The following is a 23,622-nucleotide window of genomic DNA, read 5'->3' on the forward strand; positions in this document are numbered from 1 at the left end:
AGGACGACGCACAAATATCCTCTTTGATTTTGTATTGTTTCTCATACGTATCCATCATTATAGTACAATTCAAAGCCGCTTTAATGGTAGAATAAGGTTTGGAGGTTCATTTTGTAGCCCTAGTGCCTTCTCTCACGAAACCTATTGATCGCTCGTTTGTGGTTATTTCCCTCTGCGCTCTGGCTACCGAAAAACTAACCGCTTCACGTATGATTCCCAGAACCCTATCGTGACAACGCGAGTATTGACCACTATCCAGGAGTACCTTACATCCCATCAGCAAATGCTTAGCAGTTCCAACTACCTTCCCACAGATATAGCAAGTTTTTGGTACCTTTACTCCATCTTACCAAATTACTCTGATCTGGCAGAGTCATTTGGAACGCATTGAGATAAAATTTTAGTAATGCTGGCGACCAATCATAAATTAAGGTGCGCCATTTTAGTCCTAATGGGATACAAAAATCTGCTATGTCTAACCACTCGTTCTGCATCTCTAAATTCATTGTATGAATGTTATATTTCTAATTATCTGGAATTGGAGTCGTGACTCTAGCTCTGGGGCATCTTTGTCTTTTGGGAGTGATGTAACGACTTCATCCTAGGATTTCCCCAAGATATATCTCTTGGAAACTCTTAGGTGTTTATAGAGCTTCGATGGCCTTTTTAAGACTCATCCCAAAACTATTACGTTCCCTGAATAAAGCCGATGAATCAGCCGTTAGCGCGAACCCGAGCCACAACTTCAACATCTTTGTGACGCCTGCATCTAAATTAGACAAAGGGGTTTTATTAAAATCATAGACGAAGAAAGGCCAATTTAAACGTGAAGTTAGCTAATTGTCGTAGATCCAAGCTTTTTTGACGTTACTGATCTGTTGGCTATCTACCTTGTTAAGGTCGTTTAAAAAGTAATCTACTATTCCTTCTAGAGATGGAGTACGACCTCTATTATCAATCTTACGACCGAGAAATTTAAATGGTGCATTTTCCGTAACCGTAGAAACGAATTGACTGCCTAACGACAATCCCGGATCGTATGAGGTATATCTTGTATTAATCATTAACATTCGTAGCAACTGTCTAAAACATCGTCTTCTACAAATTTCAAGTATCAAGAGTAAATCTTATAAAATCGGCCTTAAAGAACTTAAAAAAACTGAAACATTACCGTTTGATAGATAATGCTAGGTATCGCTTAGTAAATTGATTGTAGGTTTTAATGGTGTCACGAACCTACATTAAACGATAATAAACAGACGATCCTTACTTTCTATAACTGGACCCCTTTTTAAAATTGATGGTATAATTTTATTGTATTGATTTTTTTTACAGTAAATATAAAATATACTTTTTGAACTTTACCTTCCCTACCTTTCAGGAGATTCAAATAAATAATATATTCATACTAAATTGATAACAAAACTAAGTTATATTAAAGATATTCATTATTTAAAGTATAGAAGTAAAATAAAAATACTTATGTTAATGTTAGAATCGGGGAATCCTAACTATCAGTAGAATGTTTCCATTTATTTGATTCTATGGCTGTTTTGAGATCATTGTATAAGATTCAATTATGCTAAATGAGATCTGAGACTTTCGTCAGTATTCGTTGAAATAAAACTAATATTTTGCCGATTTACTGCTCTTTATAACATACTCCTGAGTTTAGGTTACTTTGCAGTAACAGTGATCACGGACACACAAGATGAGAATTCTCATCTCGTCTGCCCGTATGTTGTTAAAAATAATTATGAAAGCGTAATAAATCCGAAAAACATAACTTTTATTTCAATAAAATTATACTAAGAATACAGATATGTTTATAGATATTTTTTTAATAGGCGAATGTTTTCATACATTTGGGATTTCTAAAAAAGCATTTCAATATTGATTTAAGTGTATACCTAAAATATAAATACGACTTTGTCCTACAAGTAACATTATATACTACGTATTATTTTAAATAACCCAGGTGTATAGTAGTCATTCTGCTAAAAACAGACAAGCGGCCAGTGATATAGCACCACTCATTTACATAACAGTCTAAACCTGAACTATAAACCTTTTCATTGTGTCTACTTATTTGAGTACATAAATCGTATTGTATTTTTTTATTACGTTACAAAAAAGCCTTAAAAAGTTTACATTAATTTAATATAATAAATTTTTAATAATATTTAAAAAAAAATTATATAAAAAAAATCTACTTGTGTGTGATTTTATTTTAAACGTAAATAATTTAATAAAAAGGATTCATTGCAAAATTCTGAACATCATCAACAAAAGCTCTCACTGTTTTTATACGCAATAATAAATGTGAAGTCACACAACTAGCAATTAAAATTTTTATTTGAATCGAAAAATAGAATAAAAACTGCGTAGATATTTTAATTTTGTCGGTATTTTGATGATGGAATAAAAATAAGTTAGGATTTGAAAATAATTTTGCAGTTTCTCTTCAGTCGTTTTTAATTATCTATTTAATGTTTTTCCATTTATAAGACTTATTCTATGTAAAATGGTTTGAGTAAGTTTTTATAGAACTATGTATTAAAATTTGGTTTGTAGTCGATTAAATATTAATTTAATTGTGAATGATTAAAAAGAAAATGTTGTAACCGGATTCAAATATAAAGAAGTATAAATCAATGTTAATAATAAGAAAATTTGTGTATTATTTTCAAAAGCAAACAAAAATTATTCCTACAAGTATTTTTCCATCATTACAAGTTTTGTTCTTAATACTAAATCCATTTTATTTTGTTAACTTTTTACTGTTTGATCATGACTCGAAGAATTTTTAACGTAGAATGATTTATAGTGCTATATCTATGTTCTGAAGTTAGAATAAATAACTTTTTATTTTCTTTTCGTATATGTTTATAGCAATTAAAGTCCTTTATCACTAATATCAAATTGATTGTAGTGGTCCGGACCAAAATAACTAAATTACACCCTAATTATTCCAGGCCCCATACCATAACTTATCGATTTATTGATTGATATTATAGAACTTATACATGTGATACTATTTTGAACTACAATTACCTTTACATACATATATCAAACTCTTACAAGCATGTATTTCTATTAATGTGTATTCCCTAAGCTTTTGATAATGTAAATGTTATTTTATATATCAAATATAGAGGAGACAATTTACTCGAGGTTTTATTATAATGTCAGCAAAGCAATTCTCTCTTGAGTTATATTAAGCTATATGTACGTACACGTTCGCTTACTCGTATAGGCACATGCTTTTGTAAGAATTAAGAGATTTGTAAATACGGTTATCTCTGTCAATGGATCTTTTCTTCTTATGTTTTCCTGTATGATATTTTGGGATTGGCTTTATCTGGTCTCTGTGTGTGTTTGGATTAGGACGTTTTGTTTGATGTTACAAAAACAAAGATACATTACCAGATGTATAATTGTATTGAATTAATGTGTTGTATTTATATCTTTTCAGGTTTAGCACTTGAAGAAATATGTGCTACTTTAGCATAGTCATAATAATATTCGAGTACCGAGACGTGTGAATAAACAACAATCACTATGACTTTAAGGATTCCAAAGCAGTTACTCCTTTTCCTGTCCTATGCGCTGGTTACAGGTATGTATTTATTTAACATCACCTGCATTACCTTTAAAAGGCTTTCAAAAAGATCAAGTTACTTTTTATGTGCCGTGAATTGATCTTTATCTTATTGTTGTCATTCAATATGAAAATGAGATCAATATAAATTCGTATTCATACGCGAAAATCTCACTAGACACTGCTCCGACGAATTACACATAAAAATAACAATGTTTTATATTTTATTTTAAAAGGGTTTTACAAATTATTTCGTATTCAATTCAATTGTTATAGAATACACTTTAAAACAATTTTCGAATAGTGTGAATAAATATTTATGAGTTTAATTTTGTTATTATTTTATAATGAAACCTAAATTTTTATGAAGAAAACTATCCTTTAAATTAAAAGTAAAAGAAATAGATATTGCTTTATGATAACAGACATTACTTATCTCGCAATGAAATTGATCCAGAGTAAAATAATGGGATTGAATAAAAACAAAGCTATCTATTTCTTTATAACAATTTAAAGTTAAACAAATCAATTTTCTTTTTTAAGAAACAAATTGAAGATTATTTACTTACCTTTTTGTTTTGTTGCTCTCAATTTACTTTTTTTTATTTTTGTTTTAATAAAACGGAAGCTTAACTAACACATAAACTTAAATTTTATAAAATGTAAATGTAGTGAAAAAAAAAAAATTCTTATACATGTAAATTATTTCAAACCTCAAACTATTTTGCTATCAAAAGGGCCGTAGTTTATACTCTTATGCATCATGGCTTTTATTTTTAAATTTAAGCATAAAATGACTTTTATAAATAATCTCTCAATTCTTATAAGAAGATTTAGAAAAGCAAAAAGTTGATACTAATTGAATAATTTGAAATTGTATGTAAGATATAAATTATGATTATCTTATTAAAAAAAACTTGCCTTGCTTTGTTTTATTTATAACATGAAATTGCAAGCTCCTTTTGTTTTTTATAGTTATTTTTTGTGTTATTTGCCGTACAATAAATAATTTAACAAAAATAATCTCACTGAAAACAAATTTATATAAAAAAGGAATGGGAGATAACTGAAAATATTATTTACGATGAAGTTGTTTTGTCGAAATTTGATATTACATTTTTGTATAATAACCACTATACCTGATGCTATGATTGTTAATCTCACGAGAGCTTACAGAGTCACGTTCAGCCTAGCAATATCTGATGATCGAATGAATTTACCTAGTTATGAAATAAATATAGTGTTCAATTAATATTTATTTGACAACACTATGTTTATAAGATACCTTCAGTTGTCTGTACAAGGTTATTTCCATGAAACAACATGCACGAATATTAACAATGTAAAATTTTTGGCTCTCTTATATACTTAACTTTTGTATTATATTCAAGGAAAATTATTTCTCCTAATAGTCACGATTTCAACAGGTTTCCAATATTTTCTCACTATCTTCATTGGGTCATTAGTTGAAAGGACGATGATTTGCACTCGTACTTTAGACAACTTGGTTTTTTATCTTGTCATGTATAAATCGGTTCTAAATGCGATTTAAAGTCACTGAAAGTATTTTGAACCTGTTCATTTAATGTGTTTTGTTTGCAATAGTGATATATGGCTAACAATATTTACACCACCGCCGTGTCCCTGTCTTAAACGTCAGTGTCTATATATGAGATTAAATCGTCTATTATGTAATAAAACTGTCATGCAAGCAGCATTACAGAGTCTAATTGTCAAGAAGAGAAAAAGAAAACTAATACATTTATCAAAATTGTCTATAACGATATACTATCGGGTACTATTTTAAACAAGTTATACACGTGAAAAACATAATATTTAATGAGCCAATTGTAGTCATTGGGGTTATTCTGTCCTCTTAAAAACAATATTACACTTCGTCTTCATTTACTGAACAGTGTCATAAGTAGAAAAATGGTAGTACGATAACATCATTTTTTAATGAGATCTATGACTGTCGCGAGTTTTATTCATTTTAATGAAACTAATATACTTTCGGATATACTACGCGGATAATTTACCGTGATCACGGTTGCTGAAAAGTAACCGAAACGTCGGGATTGTGTATTTCTGAAATAATAAAATCCGCGTAGTATATCCGAAAATATATTAGTTTCATTTAAATCATTATTTTAAGTTAATATAATTATTTTACCCTCTCATTTACATCATGACATTTACGTAATTGAAAACAAAACCTTTGGAAGAGCTAATAAATTCTAATATAATATCAGCTTATTTCTGTTTAATCCTCAAGTTTCCATGTTCCAATATTCCGATTTTTTACAATTGTTTTGCAGTTCGGTCACTTTATATAGCGCAATTTTAATTCCCTTAGGGCTTATTCTATTATCTGATTCCACATACGCTGTTGTGAATTCTTTACAAAACTCGACGAGTTTCTGCCTGAGAAGAAGTAATTATAAAATCCAAGATTAATTTAGTTAGAGGATATTAGAATTCCAGTAGCAAAAAGATTAAATTTCAGTATAATTTTCTGAACTGCTTTTATAGAATTATCCATTTTAAAATATTTTGGTAAAATCTACAAATGTTAAGTAATATCTTTTGTTCATATAACAAAACATTCAACATCAGAAGAAAGCATAAAATAAAAGAGTGCATGGATAGTTATAAACGATATCCTACCATCAACCATTAAGCTCTCAAATTAGTGTTGGAAGCAAGGGATCTTGGATCGTATAATCTGCTCAGATTAGAACTTGATGCTATTAAAATATCGTCAGCTTTACTGCACTACGTGCTTACGAGCTTTCGTCTCTCATTATGAATGTCTAAACGTAAAAGGTAAAACCCAATTTACAGCCTTTAGAAACAGTACATTACAAATGTAACAAAAAGCTTCAAATGACTTTATAAACTAGCATCTGTTTGCTTAAAGTGTACGTATAACATTTGTAACCAACTAAAAATGAGTCTTTCATCCAGCTCTAACTTCTTTTTCAATTAACCTGAGCCTTCGAATTGTGAACGAGGAACTATAGAATTTCAAATTGACTACTTAAAACGGAATCATGTAATTACTATATACTTCGGGATTAATAGTAGTATTGTTCAGCATTTCAAGTGAATTTTTATTACATCTAGTATCTATAACAATAAATTGGTAATGCACATGGATAAATAAACATGTATTTAGTCTTTTCTCTCTAATAATATATATTTTGATCCAACATATTTTATCAATGAAAGTTTTCTCATAGGAAAAGTTGGTACGCCTACACCACTTTGATTAATGCGACTTCACTAAAACTTTTTCTACTAATTACTCGATTGCGATAAAAACGAAATATAGAAGTTTTAATGTGCGAAAGTTAAATTGTATAACTACATACTAAATTATTTATTTCTGATTATGACAAGTGAATGGCTGTAATGAAAAACATTGATGCTCATGATATCTTGTTTCATATTCTAATGTTTATATTAAACGAAATAAAATAAGAATATTAAAATTTAATTTTCAATAGTACTGTTTTCATTTATATTTCATATAAAAAATTCATTCGTCATATTTAGTCTGTACGGTCTGTAATTAAAAGGTAATTGATATGGTAAATATAATGAACGTCTGGGCAACCGTTTATATAACCAATATATGTCTATTCAAATCAAATAAGGTTTTCCAAAAAATGTATTACCCAACAGTTATTTGACATACACTAAAGAATTAATATGGACCTAACGCCACAGACAGTGATACATTATCTTGCCACGAATAGAAAGCTGACTTAAAACTAATTTTGTTTCAAACTTTTCTCTTCAAGTAATTCAACTCAATAAAATTATAATTCCATTTTTATATTACTAGGTACATGTTTTATTTTTCGAACATCACATTGTTTAAAATATTTAAATAGAATATATACACACTTACTTTTGTATGTCTTAGTTATCACAGAATTATTTATACGAGTATAGAAGGTAGAGAATCGTGTTTATCATGAATTAAAGTTAATTATAATTTATGAAAAAAAAAATACAGAATTTTTTTTATTTGAAATTTTTTAAATAAGAAATCTATATAATTTTCCATAAAAAATATTCTAACCTATTTTAATATTCGTTCTTTATACATAAATGTAATAAAATTTGTATGAGATGCAAAAATGTTTACAAATTTATCATAATTGTAAGAATGGGGTATTAAATTTGGTTAGCCTTTCAAAATAGTACAATAAGCAACCATTTATCATTTCCTACTTCAATAGCATCTTTCGACCCTTGAAACCGGAGACTCATTTTTTTAAAGAAACTTTGCGGGTCATAGTATGAGAGAAATATCTGAACTTTGTGATATTTGTTTTGAAGAGCCTGGCTACGTCATGGAAGAAAATTTTATTTAGATTACGTGGACACTTAATTAAAATTTAAAACCCATGTAAATTTACTTATAAACAGGAATATTTTACACGTTTCCAAGTATAAATTGAAACTCGACAACGCCGTCTGTATTTATTATTTAAATGCTGACATTATATATAATTGATTGTATTGATTTATACATTTATAACTTTCTAGTTCAATATTTAATGTTTCATATATTTCCTCTCGTTTCTAATAAATATTGTTCTATTGAACAGTTTCCGTTTATACGGAACATACAACTTTAGCAAAGGGGATTCTTTATCTTTCTTATTATAAGTCGTATCTTAAAATCAATTTCTATTTAATCATGATTGTTGAAAATTTTATTAAATAGTAATAATATGTTTAGAGTATTTTTTCAGTTTATATTTATATATATATTTTTTTGAAATGTGCATTGCTGTTAGCCCTTCGGCTTCTACAGCGTCACCGGAAGAGTAGTATTTATATTTAGTCTGAAAAACATATTTTTATTTCGACGTGGTATATAAAAACTATGATAGAATTTTAAAACTAATTTTTTTTCCTTACCAAACAAAGGATAGGAAAAGGGGAATTTTAACCTACTACTCAGATACGAGTATGTCTACCCTTAAATACTCCAACTGAGAATATAGCAGCTTCTAATTAACTCTAATCACATGATTGCAGTTTCGTTTCTATTTTATATTCTCTTATTTTTGTGTATTAGAGCCCAAATCTAAACAGATGATTTTAGCTTAGTACTTACTCTTAGCTCGTAAAGGAACTGGCTTAACAAGGGTCACACCAAAACATAATATCGACTTAAAGCAGACATCTACTTTTCATTCAATTAACAATATTAAAACGTTTTTATCGTCCAATCCTAAAGGAACTTTCCCTATTCCTAAAGACCCTTAGGGGCAACACCGTTAACAAATATATATCCCGGGGCCACAGTACCATAACATTAAACATACTTACTTAAAAATAATATAAATTAATACGATTGTAATGATACGTTCTGTATGTCACTTATGTGTTATCACAGATTATAAAAGGAATTAATATGAGCAATAAGTGAAACATATCAATTGATCGTGGTTATTGTTTAGGCATAGCAGGCAAGACAATTGATGCTCACACAGATCATTTTAAAAAGATGACATTTTTGTGCCTTGGAATATTAAGCTCGTATTAATATTTATTACACATAATTCTTAACTCAGTTAGTTAACATCATATTTTTATTTATAGTAAGTATTTTTCAAAACGGAAGGTTAAACACATCTAAAAAATACTTATTAAAATTCCCAAACGTAGCTATCGCACTTTTGATGGCAGTTTTAAAATGAAATTCCCCATCGCAGCTGCCTCCGTCTTAGGTAAAATCGGAAATCTTTGAAATGTAACACGCACCCGGTGTTGCAAATGGCCGGTCTGAAAATAAATTGGCCTTTATTTTATGGAGTCCCTCTGCAAGACGGTGCAATACCTATCGAAATTGAACCAAATGAATTTCCTATCTAACCCAATTAATATTATTATAAACAAATATTTTCTTTGTTAACTAATTCATTTTGTTGTTCAAAACACTTAAGGGCTTTTGTAAGAAGTCTTACAATTTAAGTGTGAGAGCTAACTTTTTAACGTGAATTAGAGGGGATTAAATTTTTTTATTATATTAAAACAACAAATAAAAATCAGTAAAGAACCCTTGTCCTTATTTAAAATAAGTATTTCAATTTAATTTTTATTTCATACAGTTTTCCATCCAATAAATAAGAAAAAGCTTCCTTGCGCTTTAATGAACGCATAATTTTAGAGCGCTTTTGTGTCTGTAGCCTGAAGGATACTTTGTCGAACTTATTAGTCTTCATTTTTCTTACTTTAGATATCAAAAGAGGCAAAATGCAATTTTTAAAGCTTTGTCTAAAAGAAAGATATGATAGTTCGGAGTTGTTAGGACTCGTTAATGCTCGTTCAAACATTTATCTATTTACTAAACTAGTACCAGTACCAATTGGTATCGAATAAATTTGCTAAGGTATTAATAGTAACAAAGTTTGTACAAATGAGTTATAATTTTAGGTATTCACTAGCGTAATCATCAATTAGTTAAATTATACATTTATTGAATTATTCATGTAGTAAATCTGTTTTAATTTATAATAATTCGATTCTGTATAAAATTTTAACACCTATTCACATTATCATACAATTAGAAAATACATTACCTAAGGAGCGTAATCTGTAAATTCGGTCACCAAGTTGTTGTCACGAATTAAGAAGATTATACTTGTCCCGAGAAAGCTGCTAATGGTGGAGGCGAACGAATAAATTTCGTTATAAAAACGACCAAGTTTGTAAATGAACCTGAAGAAAGTTACCAGTTTCTCGGCACGAACATAACTTTAATATAACCGAAATAGTTTTTTCATCAACGGTTTTCTATTTTAATAAAAATAAATAAATTAAATATAATAATCATTATGAACTCGTAATATAATCATCAATCGATTTTTAATCAGACTAAGTGGTTTATGGCCGCTTATTATTGAATATTAATTCTAAAACAGCGTCTGCCTCGTATTTTCATTAAAACTTTGTCCCGCGGCATATACCTTAACGTGATCGTTTCTGCGTAATACAATAGCTGCTTTTCATCCAACTTCTTCCTCCTGAACAATAAGTTTTAACGTATAAAGACAATATGATAAAAACCTACTTCATCTTTAAAAATCATACACATAGTAATGCACCCTTTTTCATACAAGTTATATATATATGTAGTTATATACACATGCATATTTATTAAGGAGTCTTGATGTTCTTTCGGTTAATTTTTATGTTTGTGACAATGTCACGAAGTTATTTAGAATTTCTATAGAAATAGAGATGACTTTGGCAAATAATGCATTGTTTTTTACATTGAAAAATATAATAATAATTTTCGTCGTTTCGTTTCTAAAGAACTTATTGCTGTATAAATATATGTTCATATATTCCATAATAAATAATATTTGGAAAGTAATAATGGCGAGTTAGTATTAACAAATACTTATAAACATTATAATATATTCAAATAATAAGTTGCGTTGAAAAGAACATTATCATCAGGGTTTTCTACAAGGGATTTGTAAATAGCATCCAGAGTATTAAATTTACATACGACTTAGAAAATTAAAACCTGATAAGATTTGATAAGCTACTTAAGGGCATGTTGTAGGTACGTTATACTGGTTTAATGTAACTAACTCACGAAATTTCTGCGACCTCTAAAACATTCCTTTTCATACTAAGCTCACTGAAATAGACCGTAATTAGACACGAATTCAAAATGCTAAGGATAAAAAAAATATTAATAGAATAATTTTATTTCAATGACGAAGTATCAGTTAAAATATTTAACTATAAACAGCATGTCTAACGTTTATACAGTTTTGGGATTTTAAAAATATTCTCACTTAAATGTTTTTTTTTTTATATTTAATAATATCGTAGTAAAATTGAGCCATAGCTGATATGGAGCGTCGTTTTTCTACGTCACATCGATCTCAGTGTTTCTTCGTATATTTTTTGCATAAAATTAACCTGTTAAACAAAAATTAGTAGGTCACTTAACAGAATAAAATCTTAGGTGTTTTGTTGTATTAACTAATATTAATTTTCGTAATGACAGCGAAAACAAGTGGTTGAAGTTTATTCTAGAGAAGTAATGTTTTTCTCATTTTCTAATGCATAGCAATATTATTTTATATACAAAATAGTTCAGTAGAACTAGGTCATAGTCAAAAATTTATTAACACAGTAAAAAATGTATAATACTAACAACTTTACGAGAGTCTATAAAAAAAGTATATATTATAATACTAATAACTGTAACATAAAAGTTAAACTATTCAACAAGGAAAATTATGAATATAAGAATGAAAAACAAAAATATTATAGTAGCAATATAATAAATAATAATCCCGAAAATAAACTGTTTTCTCGTAATTTTAACTATTGAAATATGAGTCGGAGTCACGTAAAAATTATGAATAGAGTTTACATTTCATGTTTATTATATAGAGCTGTTTCAATAATGAAATTATCAGATAAAGTGGTTAAATAATGTGATAACGCTTTTAACATAAGTTGAATGTTTAAAAAAGTTTTTTTTTCTTTATTGAAGGTTTACTTTCAAGTGTAGATGTTGAAAATCAAATTGAGTATTCATTTTAATGATCTCGAATTTAATAATTACTAATTAAATTGGAATAGAGGTCAACATTATAGTAAATTAGTATATTTCATAAATATAAAATCCGTTACAAATAATAAGCATGCAGTTATCATCATCATCATCGGCCTATCAGAGCCCACTGCTGAACAAAGGCCATGGCCATGGCCTCACCACGCTTGCTCAAGACGGGTTGGCGATTTCAATCTTCTAATTTGAATATAAAACCAGGTTTCCTCATGATGTTTTCCTTCACCGTCCGTCAGTGGTGTCTAAATACTCTTAGAAAGTACATATGACTCGGAAAAAATTACATTGGTACTTGCCGGGTTTCGAACCAGCGCCTTCACGTATGATGATTTAACCTCCAGGCCACCACGAGTTCATGCAGTTATATGAGAGTAAAAAATAAACTACCTGATACTGTGCTAGTATTATATAATGATTTAAAGAATGTTTATTTCTGCTCTTTATTATAAAAATAAACTGAGTCTTGTGAAAGTGAAATATATTTCATGATACTTTACTTATTTTTCGTGTTTTATTATTAAAAATAGTTACTCATAACTTGTATGTGGTAAACGTCATCAGTAGCTCTACAGGATTGTTAGTTTATACATATTTAAATAAGACACACCTACATACATACACGTGAGCATGTGTAATGGTGTCATCTCATGACAATTACGAGTATGTAGGTGTTCATACTGTGTCCTATAAATTAATGCTTACTTAAAAATAAATATAAGCCATATGTTTAAATAAATTTAAATGTTACACAGTCCTTATGTTATGCTACTCGTAAATAAATGTTTGATTTACCTTCAAAAACAATAGATAAAGACAATAACTTCGACTAAGTTTCTCCTTATAACCTGACAAATTGCATTCAATTTGAATGATATGGAAATTGCATAACAGTCTGGAATTCATAAATAATTTATCATTATGTATATTAATATGTTTCCGTAACAAAATCTAAATGTTAATATTTGAGCAATCTTGCTATTTTTCTGTAGGCCTAGTAAGTAATGTAAAAGATTTTCTGTGTTTGGGAAATCAAACATCATCTTATTCAACAATATAATTGTAATTAAAATGCAAAATATATAAATAACTCGACTACTTTTGGTTTGTCGTTCCGCGAGCAAAAAACTTTCTGAGAACTATTCAACATACATTTGTCTCAGTAGGATCTGTAAAAAATTTTAAACATGGATTTTAATAAAAAAAAGGAAACAATGATCGACTTCAAAACAGTTCACAATCTCTGAACATAAACTAGTTCTGTAATTCTTACTTCTTGGCATCTTATACCAATGTTCTTTATATGCTTGTTTAAATTTTTTTTACTTAGTTGTATATATTTTTTCTATTTGCTTTAATTGTTCAGTATATGCTTGGGACGAAATAAATACATGAAAGCTAATCGGTTGTAAAGGTTTAATAGCGACCGCTCATTAGGTTACGGTTGACGGAACATCGGAAATATGAAAATTGGTTCCGGAGACGAAATAGTTGGATGGCCGGTTTAGGCACTTTAAATTTTATTCAAAACAAATAAATCTTCTGCGGCCACGTGTTGATTGGTCGGTTGTAATTCGTTTAAGAGATTTAAGACCTTGATATTTTCTTCAACATATTTTTATTGCAGTCTATTAATCTAAGCCGCCTGAATCTAAGTAGATCGGTGACTATTATATTATTTTGGTGTGCTATATTTATAATGGTTTAAAATAGATGACAAATTCGAGATCAACTAGCTTTTTAATTATTTGCACGTTTAGTTACATAACATTTAATGAGTTTAACGGAAAACATTTATGTACATAAAATGTCTCGCCTTCTTAACTTTGTCATGTGTGTGTAGCAAAAGCTACTTTTACGTAATTTAAGTATAAAGTTTCGCAGACCTCAAGGTAACTTTTCAAATTAATATCAAACACCGCTCCGAACTCAAAATATTCACTCGCTAAATTGTTAAGTAACTAAAAACTATATTGTTGATTTATTATAAAAGATTGTATGTTTGTTTTTGTTATCATTAAATTGATGGTGTTACGCTGTTGTTTTATTTCATTGGTAAATGAAATAAGATCAAATCGTGTTTTCTTTTACGTTTACTATTCCCATCATTAGTATTAATAAAATTGTTAACAATATCTTAAATATATAATGCATGAATAAATAAAAACGGCTCCCAAACATTAAACAAATAGACCGCGCGAACCAATTTTGATTACATATTTGTGTCCCAATTTTAAGTATATTTTTGTTTTAAGAATAAAATGTCCAAATATTAAAATTAGCTAGAAGCCATCGTCACTTTATTATTACTCTCCTCTGTTATATCGAATATTTTAAGCACGGCGAAGCATACTTAATTGCGACCCAAGTATTTTTCACTATTTTTGTCTCGTAAAAATTTGTCTTATTAAGAAATTTTTTAATTTATTTATTGTGGCTTTTGAAATTAAAAACAAACTACTTATAGTCATTGTACTGGATCTGCACTCATTTTTATTATTATGTTGGAAGTTGTAATTGGAAGTTGTCATAATATACGAACTAAGCTTACAAGTATCTAGGACTTATCTTAGGAACAGACAGGCAGACATATTGGCCTCTGTGATGTTTTTAATATTTGATGTACAGTGTAAATACTGCTTCTGTGTTTCAGCAGTTTTGGTATGAGAGCAGCTTTAAATCTCAGAGGGATGCTGACTATGAGGTCAGCCTAGATATGTACTTATATTTTGAGTGGTTTTTAAAACGATATCTAATTGTCTTGGATTTTGATCATTTCTGCTTTTTCATAAAATAGTATGTATGAGTTAAAAAAAAGGAATTTTAACACTTTAAGTGTCTTAAATTATCTGTGGGAAAAATTCTAGATGACGTAAAATTTTCATAATTATCGAAAATAAAAATGAGATTTCGGGAGAGTTGAAGTATATTAAGGAATAATATAATAATGAGACGAAACCTCTTAGCATTCAATGGATTCACCGTGCGGGTGCCGGGTCCATTGCGTTGCAGGGAGTGGAGCTTCAACAGTGCCTGGGACTTGCGACCCAGGTGTAGGTTTAAGGGGCCCCTAACTAACGCGCGTTAAACGCTCACCTCCACTGTCCAAGCTCCTCTCCCTACCTAACCATATTTGAAAAGAACCTACTAGGGCTGCCTTCGAAGTACGTTCCAAGAACGAATTGATGTGAGTTCTGGACAGGCCCAAGTCTTTTAGTAGGTTGTAGAGAGATTTAGCCGTTATACCTCTCGCTCCCACTTCTACCGCATATAAATCCACGACGAACCTATTTCGAGTGAGTTCGTTTGTGAGCTCGTAATATTTGTTGACCTTGATGGTATGGTCTTTGGGGATGTTGGTTTCCCAAGGAACCGTAAGCTCTATCATGACAACGCGCTTTAAGATTCGCGAATACATGAATATGTCCGGTCTGGAGGCCGACGTACAAATATCCTCGGGGATTTTGTATTGTTTTTCACACGTATCCATCATTATAGTCCAATCCGTAGCCGCTTTAAGGATGGAGTAAGGCTTGACATTTGTTTTTATAGCCCTAGTGTCCTCTCTCACAAAACCTACTGATCGCTCGTTTGTGGTTATTTCCTTTTGCGCTCTGGCTACCGAAAGTATAGTCACAATGTATTAATAGACAAAACGAAAAATGTTCGATATGAAGCTTGTTCACGCTTAGATTCTATGAAGCGTTGATTGTTTTAAAGATTTCGAGAAAAAATTACAGTAATAAACCGATTAATTTCAAAATAGGAGTTTTGTCTGAAAATTTTAAAGATCTCTCTATATCTTAGTATTAAAAGTGGTTAAGTATCTTGGTGTCCATACAACGTATAGTGATATTGAATTTGTGAATTAAAGCAAACGAATAATAAATAAATCAGACAGACCTAAAGCATCGATAGTAAAAATAAGGTGTTAGTGATTTAAATGATTGCATGTTATGAGGTTTGAGAAAGTAAAGTGGTATTCCTTCGGAAGATGTTGACTCGCACCGAATATTCTTTATTAATGAAATTTTCACAACTTTATTGCAAACTTACTAAAGAACAAAGTTCGAGCTTCTGAGAATGCCTATATATTCGCCTAGACTATAAATACCACTTTTTTTAAAGTTCGAGTGGAAGTAACAATAGTTCCTACCACATATCACCCCACGTATCAAAATTAAACGACCATATTTTTGACAAATCTTAATGATTTCAATTTCATTTCTAGTGATTTCAACTAAAGGTATTTGTTTCTTTCTAAAACTCTACAAGCGACTATGAATACTTGTGGCTATTAATATTTAAATCAATTTTATAAGGTTAGAAATTATTTTTATTTTATACTTGGTCATCTAGTTATAATGGTAGGAGTCTGTTGAAAATATACTTTCAGCAGATCAATAGCTTCTAGCTTTAAAGTCAATGCATAAGATATTAAAAAAAAATTATATTGATCCCATTACTGAAATGATTTTTCTTTTATCCGACTATACTGATAGTAATGATGATTTAGAAGATATAAATTGTAAGGATACTTTAAATAGCTCAAATATAGATGGAATTGTTAATATATTTTTTAAAACAATAAAAATACTATTTTATTGTAAAGGGTTTTTAAAAAGTAGAGAAGAAAATAAAGATTCTTTGTTGACATGGTGCGTAAATTCTTACGTATGTAATGTATTGCTCATTACAAATGAAAATTACATAACAATCTAAAAGATTATGTCGATCTTTCCCATTTAGGGAAAAAAAGTTATATTTTGATGATACAAACAATTCAATAAATATAAAAATAAAAAAGTGTTTTTTTTTTTTAAAGTGCCTAACTATATAGTGTAAGCTATCCAAACCATATTTCCAGAGGAATTTGTAAAACAGATTTTATATACGAAATTATTCATATGAAAAACTATTGGACTAATAAGTTGGAAGTGAACAGCTACAACCACAGGCTTACTTTTTCAGACATCTTTAAATGCATTTACCCAATTTTCAACTGCATAGAAAAACCCTGAAATACTACACGAAATAATGATATATTTTTCTCCTCCAATTTCTAAATATCTACCACCAAAACTGCATGGATTTATGAAAAAATAGGTTCTACAAAAAACAATAAAAAAAATCAAAGTTTCCGAATTCGTGGGTTTTCTGAAGATTTCATTTTTAAATGTATGCATCATAAATACAGGTCTGCATAATACGTACAGATTTTGAAAAAGGTTTTGATAGAGTTGGTACTATTATTCTTTTGTAAAAATTACTATAATTTTCTAAGATAGTTTAATTCCTATCTCACAATGAGAGGCCTAGCAGTTTTATTGACACACCACCTGGCATTTTACAGATTTTAAATTTGGATGTATTTTCACCCGTCATATAATCGCGGTACTTTAGTTCACTGATGATAAATAATACCTCCTTTCTACAAAATGAAAACATAATTGTTAGATAAGTGCAGAAAATTAAGGAATTTGAAGCATCTCTCAAACTGAATGAAGTTAGTTTAGAGATAATTCTGTTCGAGATCTGGGAGTCTAGACAAACAAAAAATTTACATTGCTAGACCAAATTAATATAACAACACACAAATTGTACAAGTATCTATGAAGTTTGTGACGTAATTTGTGTAGATGCTGTTAATAATTATCATGTATGAAGTATTTTAGGATTCTCCAAAAGTATCTGACCTCACTGTCAGTCTAATTTCAAGAATAGACCGGCGGCAAATGAGAATAAATTTGTATACTTTTAATACTTTACAGATTAAAGTTTTTAGGCATTACAATATAATACCGTTTAAGCAATAGATGTCGATATCACAATGTACCTTAATTACCAACATATGGGTAGGTGACATCAAATGTAGTCGATTGCTCTAAGCCTTCTCTTTCTGTTTTCGCAGTCATCAGTCTATCAGTAAACAGTCAATATGCTTCTAATTAAGTATCAAATCGTCAACCTTCCACGTTCATTAATATAGATTAAGAGACTGTTGATTGTTTAAATATTAACAAATGTGAATTCGGAAAGCCATTAACTAACTAAAACATTCATAAACTTACGCACACACAGACAATAATACGAACGCACACATTCACGCATGCACGCGTGCACGTATGCTCGCAGGCATTCGTGCATTCACGCGCACTCACAAGCGACAGCAAAAATTATTTAGCACAATATTTATTCCGACTTTGTTTTCTATTTAGACACAATAAACGGTATTTTAAGGAAATGTCGACCCTTTTCGGTCCTATTTTATATCATTCATAAACTTATGTATCTACTGTTAAGTTACTTAATGAAAATAACATAAAAAGTGAATCCATAATGACGTGGCAGCGTGGCACATATTGACAAAGGGCGGCCCCTTTGAAGGAATATAATTTCCAAACGCCTCAATAATATTAATTGTGCGGCATCATAGGCTTGTCGCGCCATACTGATTTTGTTATTTGATATTTGTATACATTTTTCGAGAGCATAAGAAAAAGTATGCAATATTTTTTTTAGCTTTGTTGTGCACTTTCGTAAATTGTAATTGGTATGAGTAAATAATATTAACATATAATGTAACGAGAGATTTAGTGTCAAGGATTTGAAACGTTTACAGTGAAATAGTCTGACATTGTAAGCCCTCAACTATTTATATGTGGAATACATTAAGAATGAATAGTGTTTATAGTCCTCAGGTTAATTCTAGTCACCCCCTGAGGTATTGAGTGGTAGGACTGGGGAGGCAAACACATGTCAATCTAACTCAGTCTGAACTCTGCCGTCTACTATCGCAACGCGTGACGGTTATATTATTTGGTTTTTTGCTCTAGTTTTGTAAGCCACAAGAAATAAATATCCTAGGATGGTTCTGACAATAGCGTGCAAAGTAATAATTTTATTTTATCTATATTTGAAATACAAATACAAAAAATCAGTTATATTACAGCTAAAATACTCTTTTTCTTAATGTGTTTGGTATATTTTTATATACTTTATAAATATTTAGTAATTGATATGTTAGTATAAAATAATTTCAATCGATTTTTTCCTTATTTTTCAATACTATTCTATTCCAATTTGTGAAATTATTATAAGGCCGCATTAAAAAAAAACACCAAAAAAGAACTCTTTAACTTTTTATTAAAATCAGTTTAATAAATAATAAGGAAAATAATATTATTAGCCATTTCGCATAATTCGCTTATTTAAAACTATTTTCCTACCTCATTTCACCACTGACATACTCGTACTTTACGAGATAATTACCAATAGATGCGAAACATTTTGTTTTTTCGTATTCAATTTATATTAACATTTATAAAAAGAGTTTCACTTTTATAAATACTCGATTCCTGGAATATGTCTTAATCTAAAACCTTTTATTCTTCCCTCTGTACAAATTGCAAAAGGTGAGTACTACACATTTTTGGAAAATTTGAGTAGATTACTTTCCGACCTTCGTTTGAAGGTCCAAATGAAAGTGGACAAGAAGGAATAAAATTTTTTCAGATTCCATTAACGTACTTTCGCAACTTATTTTTTTTTTCAGTTGCTTTTTGAATATTATTAAAAATACTTTAAGATGCTTAATTCTAATTATTAATGAAAGTAAAATAAAAAATCTTTCCCTTAATTTAAAAGTTGCAAGGGATTTTTATGAAAATGTTTTTCTTTGTTGCTACTAAAATCGTTTTGAAAAATGATTAGATTCAATAAAATTGATAGTGAAACACTACTTTCTTAATCTTTTTTTATAAATTTTGTATTATCAAATTACATACATTAATAAATTTTTTTCTTTAAATCATCGACATATGCCAATTTAGGAGGAAATTTTTTGCATTTTATATAAATTTTCCTTAGAAACCTTTTTTCGAATGAAATTCGTCAAAGATTTTTATTTAAATAAAATTTCCTTAGAATTCCTAACTACGACAATAGAATAATGATGTTTGCTCACATTTATTCACAATAGAATTACTCGAAGATCAATTATACAAAAGAATTCAGAAATGGTATTCCGATTTTTTTCTTATTCAGTAAGCCGTAAGAATATGTAAATAGCCATATCAAGTGCTTGTTATAATTTGATTACAGTATTTATGGTATCTTATTCGGACCAATTTTAAAATCTTTTAAATAATGCATTTTTTATTAAAACTATATTTGACGCTTTAAACGTTTATTGGAGAATGTATTATCATACATCATTGGACGATATTTTTAGTTCTATTTCAAGTAACTATTACATATTAAACTGAACTTAGTGTATTGTGCTTACTTTCTTATACCTGTATATTTAACGGACTGTTTTGTTCCGAATGTATGCCACGCCCTGAAACTATGGAAGCCGTTGAAAATTCATTTGCTAGCTATGAAAATGGATCAGACGATTGAAATTATTAGCGTTAACAAAAAGTAACCTCTTTATAATTTCATAATTGCTTGCTTTGCGCACCTTTTGATTTAAACACTTTATATTTCATATAGAACGAAAGGAAGAAGAGTATTTGAAACATTTTAAAATCATTTACGATGTATATATTCGGTATTAAAATTAAGTTACGTCAACAAAATAAAAAAATAAATTTAAAATTTGATAAATAGTATATATATATATAAATAATTAAAAGTATCTATTTATTTAAAGAGAAACTTTGAAAGAGTTGAATCGATGGAATGCAAATTCAAATCGCTTTGACGTAAGAAGGACTTATGGCCGAATTGTAACAGGCATTGAATGAGATTCTACTTAGTCTAGAATTCCTTTGTCTCTCGGATTTCCAATCAGATGTTTCCTGTTCTATTAAGCAATGATATTTTAATCCTAAGTGGTACCTTTAATAATGAAAGCGAACGGTTCTATACTTATAATGTATTTACTGAAAAGTTTTGAAATGCCTGGAGTTACTCGTACATATTTAAATATTTCAGAATTTAGTCTTGTCTTATAAATCATAACACAAATTATGCGACAGTTAATTAAATATCAGAATACAATGTAAGATCCACCATTTTCAATAAAATCTATTCTGGCTGTGCTGGCTAGTCATTGTAGCACTACTTAACCGCAACTTCAGCCCACAAAGCGAGAGATTTGTTTAAAAGTCTGTCATTTTAGTGATTTTCAGTGCATATGATTTTATTTACGTTTTTTTTTTAAACATAACTCTGTATAAATTAACATAAATAAATAAAGAAAAGTGCTGTAGTCTGCACTGTTTTCTAATTTCCGATTGAATTTTGATTTATTTGGTTGCAATAAATACTGTTTATAGTTATTATAATTACACAGATAATTAATATAAATAACATGGGAAATAAAAAAGTTGTTTTCGTAAATTGGAAAAAAGAGTTTACAACCTGCGTGTTGTATTTCACGGCTCTGAAAATAAATAAAATACACCTCAACTACACGAACGGGGTGGTAATTGAGAGTTTAGTCTGTTAATGGACAGTTTCATACGATCTTCAAAAGAAGAAGTAGCAGTTTAAAGATATAAAAAGGTTTTAGAAATATTAATTTATTTGACATGAAATTAAAACCTAAAGAGGAATCAATAGCGAGCAATTTCAATTAACATGTTTTTACAGAGTGTAAACAGTAACATGAAGGTTTACAAAATGCATGTATTTTTTCATTTATTTATCATAAAGAGATTAAATAACTCATATTCCCTGTAAATTACATACGTCAAGTAATATATTTAATAATATACTAATATTTCAATTCAAATGTGAATAGAACTTAATTCAACTAAGCCGGCATCATTACACATCCTTGTAGGGATTCCTTAAACTGAATACAGTTTATGACGGCAGAAACATGGAGATTACGTAATAAAACAAAAACAATTTCCCCAAGACTACATATATTACGTTTGTAAACCCTTCTCAGAAAACATTAATTTCTGGTAGATTCGTCGTATATCTGAAATATATAATTTTCAGAGGTTCAACAATGATGATATCAAGTCTCGATAACAAACTATTTTGTGTCTTACTTACCTATTTATTACTTTTTGTTTGCACCTTACTTATTACTTTTATTTATTTTAATTCTAATCAGCCTAATAACTTATTGATTATAATGGACTTAATATTTTGTCGTTATAATTTGATAATTTCAAAAGTGTTGATTGGAATGTTTGATTGAGACGGTATTTATAAAGAGGGAATAACTGTTAACACTACAACAGGTATAAACTTTAGTGTGATAATATTACTGAACTTATTGAAATTACTTGTTAACAAGTAAAATTTAAACGTATGCAAGGCTTCAATGAAATGTGAACTGTAGATTATACTTTTAAAATATCCACATAAAAAAATATCAGAGTATTTTTTGTGTTTGAAGCTATGTTGAAGTCTTTATAAACATAATGTTTTTATTTTATTCTTTTACCTACTGCTAAACAAGCTGGTCGTTTGCCAGCTGTTTTATTGACAGACATGAGAGGAATTATTCAAATACTTAAAGGTGTAACGAGTGAAGTTTTTCATAATAGATATATTAGTTGCGTACCGTACCGTGTGCAGTTGCGGTTAAGTGGCAATATTACGAGTGTTAATTATTGCCTATTATTTTTCATAACTAGCCGACATTATAGTAATAGGTTACAATAAAGGACATGTACATTAAATATCCCAACATAAATTCACATGTCAGAATTCTAATTAAAACAATTGAGTTATGTGTTGTTAGAGCCTATACATGTTTTTGTTTTCATTTTTAAATTCCTACTATTTCCAGTATTTTAAGTTTGTAAATTTTCATACAAATTTATTGCTACATTGAATGGTACGGTTTCATAGTGTTTGCGGTTATCGTAGAACGTTAAAAACGGGTGTTAAAATCATTATTATGCTTTAGTTAGTCGGATCATAATGTTTATGGTTAGAAAAGCAATCATATTATATATTTTGTACTTCCAACCTAAATCACACCTAAAACATTATAATCTCTTTAAAATTTATATATGTATATTAATTTATTGAAATAATTTATTGTATTGTTGACGAATAAGGTGAGATTAGAAGTAACTAGTTTAATAGTAATTGTAGTAGATTCATATTGACAATGTCTATGATTCTTTTTTATTTGGCCAAAGGACATCATCGCGATTTCATACATTTTTGGTCCAAATATGAAAGTGCCGGCCAATGAAAAATTATGCTGTATTCAGTTAGCACTTGTCACTCTTGGTATTTATTATTAAGACACCAAAGCTGTAGGACCATTGTCCTTGATTTTATTGGAGTTCAAAAATTTAATATCTTCATATATTTTCAGTGAGTTTAATAAACAAAAACAAATGATTTGTTCTACAATATTTTTATTTTGAACATCGTTTACTAATATATATTCCTTCTTGACCTATTTCTGACAAGATAA

General features: G+C 29.1%; 1 protein-coding gene across 1 annotated transcript in view; it reads left to right on the forward strand.

Annotated features, from left to right (window-relative positions):
• The window catches only part of LOC133320004 (uncharacterized), a 56,066-nt gene that overhangs the window by 13,091 nt on the left and 19,353 nt on the right, over window positions 1–23,622 (forward strand). The window contains exon 2 of the mRNA XM_061526525.1: window positions 3,476–3,619. Within this exon, the coding sequence (XP_061382509.1) occupies window positions 3,562–3,619 (58 nt within the window). The 5' untranslated portion in view covers window positions 3,476–3,561. The remainder of the gene's footprint in view (window positions 1–3,475; window positions 3,620–23,622) is intronic.

The sequence above is a fragment of the Danaus plexippus genome, chromosome 4 (assembly GCF_018135715.1).
Source record: "Danaus plexippus chromosome 4, MEX_DaPlex, whole genome shotgun sequence".
Lineage (NCBI taxonomy): Eukaryota > Metazoa > Arthropoda > Insecta > Lepidoptera > Nymphalidae > Danaus > Danaus plexippus.